This window comes from Mesocricetus auratus, unplaced genomic scaffold, assembly GCF_017639785.1.
Source record: "Mesocricetus auratus isolate SY011 unplaced genomic scaffold, BCM_Maur_2.0 Super-Scaffold_100054, whole genome shotgun sequence".
Taxonomy (NCBI): domain Eukaryota; kingdom Metazoa; phylum Chordata; class Mammalia; order Rodentia; family Cricetidae; genus Mesocricetus; species Mesocricetus auratus.
Window position 1 is genome coordinate 4,230,588 of NW_024429231.1, and position 6,000 is coordinate 4,236,587.

At 43.0% G+C, this 6,000-nt stretch overlaps 1 protein-coding gene across 7 annotated transcripts in view; it reads right to left on the bottom strand.

Annotated features, from left to right (window-relative positions):
- Positions 1-1,922, bottom strand: part of LOC101824051 (zinc finger protein 431) — a 76,125-nt gene extending 74,203 nt beyond the window's left edge. For 3 of the 7 annotated variants that reach the window (XM_040736079.1, XM_040736081.1, XM_040736082.1), the window contains exon 1: positions 1,795-1,914. Coding sequence is in view for 1 of the 7 variants with exons in the window: in XM_040736075.1 (XP_040592009.1) it covers positions 1,795-1,797 (3 nt within the window). In the remaining 6 variants the exon portion in view is untranslated. Of the gene's footprint in view, positions 1-1,794 lie in introns of all 7 variants that reach the window. The other 4 variants (XM_040736077.1, XM_040736074.1, XM_040736075.1 and 1 more) reach the window with 3 other exon arrangements.
- Positions 1,923-6,000: the final 4,078 nt, after the last annotated feature.

Consider the following 6,000-nt stretch of genomic DNA (forward strand, 5'->3'; position numbering starts at 1 on the left):
GTTATCTCCAAGGATGACACCAACTGGCTTTCTAAGTAATAGTGGAGAGGCTACCTTAAATGCCCTTCCCTGATAATGAGATTGACAACTACCTTATATGTGATCCTAGAGTCTACGTCAAGTGGCTGCTACAAGCAGAGACAAACTGAACTCCTGGAACCCAGTTGCAGATAGGGAGGAGAGATGAGCATAGCGGTCATGACCAGGTAGGTGAAACACACAGAAACATCTGACCTGAACAAGGGAGGTGCTCATGAACCCTAGACTGGTAAATGAGAGGCCATCATGGGACTGATCCAGACCCCCCCCTGAATGAGGGTGTCAGTCAGGAGGCCTCAGCACTCACTGGGGACTCTGGAACTAGATCAGTATTTATCCATGGCATCGGAAAGGACTTTGAAAGCCCATTCCATATGGAGGGATGCTCTCTCAGCCTGGACACACAGGGGAGGGCCTAGGCCTTGCCCCCAATAATATGACAGGATTTGGAGATGCCCCATGAAGGGCCTCACCTCCCTGGAGAGTTGAGTCGGGATTGGGTGGGGTTTATGGGGGTTGATGGAGGGCAGGGAAGGAGAGGAGGGAGAGGGAGCTGGGATTGACATGTGAAGCAAGCTTGTTCCTAATTTAAGTAAAAAAAAAAAAAAAAAAAGGACTAAAAACATGACTGAGTAAAGACACAGTGACCTTAGGACATCAACAATAGCTCCATATGGTGGGAAGAGCTGGGATCTCAGGATTAGAAGCAACCCTTCCATAAGTCTCTGATCCCAGACCATTACCAGCTCTCCCTAACATATTGCAGGTGTTAGAGAAGGAGATCTGTTTCATTTTCAATACATGAGGCCATTAGAGAAACCTCCCTAGCCCTAATCCACAGTCTGCACTAACTTTCCCAAGAATGTTCCTCATCCAGCATGAGGGCTTAGAAGAAAGCCTTGCTTGATGAGATAAGTTCTTAGCACAACAGTATTTTATTTACAAATAATTGTCTTCTGGTGTCATACTACCCACCTGGCAAAACAAGAATTTTATGACACCAGGATTTGCTGTTTGTTGTGACCCTGTAATGCCTCCTTGAGCAGCTTGGCAGAGGCCTGTTCTTTGATATGGGGATGGGCCTAGTGGGTGGTTGTAAATCAGGGGTGGCCTCCTTGTAATGATTTGCAGTTAAATGCCAGGGCAATCCTGATGAACAAATGAGTATCCTAGCACCCAAACAAGACTGGTTAGCATATACTTATATACTTTGATTTGGGTGTTTCAGAGCCAGTCCTCCCTCAGCTCAATTCTATTGTGGGAGACAGACTATTTCCTAAACATTAACAAATCCTTTATGTCACCAAATTCTACTGTTTTACATTCTGGCCTCATGGGGGACTGCTATCCAACATATCAGATGCCTCTGGACAACCTACACAACAGTAACTATAGACGGAGATTTCATATAAATGTTAAATGCAAAATGTGGAATGCAAAGAATATACTGGGAAAAGTAGGCCTCTCTGAGTTAGGCACGCTGCTTTCCCTATATACATCATGAATGTTGAAGTTGAGTAGAAAGTTGTTTCTGCACACATCCCCCTGCTCCCAAAGCTCTGATCATACTCAGCCCACAGAGAAAAGTTAATGAGAGACCTCCCCCTAGGACAAAGAATTTTCAAGGGCTGCATGGGACTTCACATGACTGGCGGTCTGGCCAGTTTCTCACACATACAGGGAGGAAAATCCACACTGCCTGCCACATCTCACCACCTGCTCCTCCCCAGCTGCAGACGGGATCCCCTAGCTCACCATGTTGTAGTTTCTCTGATCACTGAAGCTCTCAGCTCAGATCCCTGCAGCTGCAACTGCACCACAGCACAAAACCGCTGGCTCCTCTTCACAGCAAAGCCTGAAGCCTGGTGACCGGAAGAGCCCTGTACCACTTCTGACTGGCAGCTCACATGGAGGGCCTGATTGGATAGTGATGCTTGAGTGACAAGCATACCTCCCATAGGGTTAGACTGTGATTAAAGACACAGTATTGTGGTTCCTGGCCACACCTCCCAGAGAATTAAAAAAAAAACCTTTTCCAGATCTGCAAAGATCTGCATTTCAATAGCACTGGCCCCTGGCTCGGGTTGCTGACCCTGCTATCTTCCTGGTCTCCATAGGAACTTCCCTTTGTCCTCCTGTATACAATTGAAAAGTTTCCACACCCCAATATGCAGCAATCCTAATCAGACCTCATCAAACTGAATTAGAAAAAGCTCACTTTTAAAGGATTCAACCCTCCCGAATTGCCTTCCAGCCTCACAGAAAGGAGAAGGGAAAAGGAGACAGAAACATCAAAAGTCTGATCTCTGGGGGTCTGTTTAAGTACCCTGCGGGTGTGTCAGTGAGTGTCTTTGGGGGAGGGGTTGTTATTTGACATTATGTTGCTTTCTGAGATGCAGCTGGTTTTGGAGGAAGATGGGGGAGGGAGGCTTGGGTGGAACCTCCACCATAACATTGCAGACTCTGGGTATATGGAATCCAGTAGTTAGAATGAATCTCCCCCATAATGATAATGTGTCTAGCTACCTTGTGCATCCTCTCCCACATGTGGAAGAGTGCCTAGAATATTAAAAATTAAAGAGTGATTTAAAGCCACAAAGGGAGATGTTTGTTCATGCTTTCATGTTGAGGTCAGATGAACTGAAGATACGTTCTTCATGGTTGTCACAGGGACTTCAGACAACTAGGAAAGAAAAGAAACAAGCAGATCTTAAACAAAAAATACGTCTTCCCCCTTCAGAAGGCTGGAAGATGGCTCCATAGCTTTCAGTTAATTCCTGAAATTCAGAGCAAACTCTAGGAAATGAATAATAATAGAGCAGTGGTCATGGAAACTTGAATACTTAGAGGATAATGAGCTAGGAAGAATGTGTTAAAGAGCTCCAGGGGCAGTTACACAACACTACTTATATCTCTAGGGGCAGGTGAAAAAATGCAGCTGCATTATTTAAGGTTCTCTATGGGAACTGGATGGTAGAGGGCATCTCTCCATGTATCTATGTATTAGATTTATTAGAATGCCTCACAAGCTGAGGGCCAGGTAGTCTTATCAATGGAAATTTGAAGAATCCAGTAGATCATTTCTCAGCCTTTGGGCTATTTCACATGAAGGATCCAGTAACTGTTCAGTCCATGGTGATGGACATGTCAGCTTGTCTCCTTATACACAACAATTCCAAAGAAGTAGGCACTAATGATAGGAAAGGATTGAAGTTGGTAATTGTTGTGCACAAGTTTAAAAGTCCCCAGAGACCACAAGGAAGACAGACCCACTAAATTACAAAAGCAATGTTTCAACTGTATTGATTCTTCATCCAACCATAACAGGGACCCTGTTTAGAAGCTGATGCAGCAACCTTCGGAGGGAGAGAAGTTCCCTGTCTGCTGCTAGGTTTTAAAGACAAAGGTTACAGGTTTCCATCAGCAGGTACAGTTTGCTTTCTGATTGGTTGACATTTGGGAACAATTAGGAGAATATTTTAAAGTTATATTTTGGCATGGAATACCTGTGTACCAATTATTTTCATTGGTCAGTGCTGAGAGGGAACATTCTGTGGTTTCTATGGCACTATATTGTTACTTGCAGGTGGCCTGTTGCACATAGATACCAATAGTTTTCAGAACTGTATCCTGGAGACTACAAGGGAGATTTTGGTCTCCCCTAGAATTTCTTTTGGGGCCAAACCATTCCCCATTCCCAGCAACCAAATATCTAGGAGGCTGTGTGTGTGTGTGGGGGGGCGATTCTGGAGTTTCTTTGTGTTCAGTTTTTGCCCTAGGCTCCAGACTCCAGAGGATCTGGAGTTTCCCTGTGTCAGAGGCCTATGTGTCCTTTCTGTAGCCTCTCATGGCTGCTAAAGCAGGGGCTGAGTGAGGATCTTTTCCTTTTATTACTAAATTATAAGAAGTGAATCCTTTGATTTTGTTTACTCCTTTTATTCCTCCTCCTCTCATAGGTAACCCAATCCTGGGTTACTAGTTGACAATTTGTATTGTTATCTTGTCCCCCTATGTAAGTGAGTTTTCTTTTTGACTTAGCATCTCAATGAGGGAAAAGGAGCAACATATTTTTTTTTCTGTGCTACTTCCTGCTGACTTTGGGATGTCATAGTCAGGGGCCCAAGTAGGCTGAAATGCTAGCCAAAAGCAAAGAAGTAATACAGACAATGGAGTATTCATCAGAAGCAACTGGTTGTTAGACTCTCTTGAATAAATGCAGTGTTCACATGGGCTGTACTGGTTCATATCCATAGCAAATCTAGAGCTGTCAGTCTTTAGGAACAGGCTGTAGTCAGCAACTGATATTCAGATGTGTCTGCCAGAAGGGGAAATCTGTTTATGACATGTTTAATTTGGGAAGAGAAGTTAACACTTATATACTAAATCAGAACTCTCAGCCCCACAAATTTAGTGATCAGGAAGGGTAGGAGGAGGAGAAAAATCCCATCCTCAGGAACAGGAAGATGGGATAACAAAAGCTGTACTTATCTGGAATCCTTTTGACCTGTGAGATGTGGATCCAAGCTTTATGACTTTTGATACTCTTAAGCCAATATGGACTTTATTAAAAAGACAAAAGTTTCAGATATATTATTATTATTAATCTGTACCAATATCTATATTGTAGAAAAAGCAGGTATCAGCTATCTGTAAAACAGCAGGAATGAACTCATACCTTTGAGTCCTAGCAAAAACTTCAGGTTTGAGTAGGAAGCTTGCACATTTTTCTTCTGTCCTGTAAGTCAGGTATAGATTGGACAGAGGTGCCTTTGGCCTGATAAAAAGCCCTTTTTGTTTATATTTTCATGACAACCAGCATAAACCTAAAAACCTTAAGCTTGTGACTGAAGAGCAGGTAGTCACTGTTCTTGCTTTTTTTTTTTTTTTTTTGGAGACAGGGTTTCTCTGTATTGTTTTCTGGACAATCTCTGTGTGTTGGTCTGGAACTCACAGAGATCCGCTTGCCTCTGCCTCCCAAGTGCTGGGATTAAAGGCGTGCACCACCAATGCCCAGCTAGGTAGTTACTGTTCTAAAAGCTTATCAGAACTTCACTAAATGAGCTATTAAGCTGCCTACTGTTTAACTGTTGGGGAAGTCCTGTGCTTTTGTCAATAAAGACTGTCTGGCCAATAGGAATCTAGATAGGTGGGGCTAGGAATCCAGGAGGATTCTGGGAAGGAGAAACACAAGAGAGTTTGAGATGTAACGCCATTGGGGTAGGAAGCCCAGAAACCTCTCCGGTAAGAAACATACTTAGATTAACAATTATGGGGTAATTACTTAAGTCAGAGCTAGCTAGTAAGAAACAAGCAAGGCCAACAGCTTCATAATTTAGCCTCCTGTGTGTTTATTTGGGACTGATGTGGATCTGGAACCAGGCGGGCGGGAAGGCTCCACTCAAGGAAAAAGCTTCTCTTAACATTTAACCATTAATACTATCAGAGATCTGAGAAGTATGAACTTTATACAGTTTCTGAATGTATTAAAAATGACAATGTCAAGTCCATATGAAGTTAGCCACACCCAAGTCTCCATTAGCAGGTAGAAATATCAAAGCATCAATCTTGGACAGGTGAGACTGTTTTGTTTTGTTTTTTTTTCTGTCTGTGGAAGAGGGACATGGCAAAGACTGACCTCATTTTGTCTAGGTAAAAGGGGTGCAATCAATTTTCCAATGTCCTGTCTCTTGTCCACTGTCTGGGCCAGGTCTTGGGGCAGCATTGGGGCATCCTGTCCCCTGGTCACCATTCTTTAGACATCAAGGTGATCTATAATCACTTTTGGAGATTTTGGGTCACTGTCAGGATTTGGAGTTCTCTGTATGATAGTATAAGTTTTTTTAGTTAACATTTAAAATTTTGTATATCTCTGGAAGCATTAGGAGTGTTGTCTAGGTAAATCTGCATAGACAACTTTGTTTGCAGTTATTTGTTTTAAGCTTAATCTTTGAAAACATATAC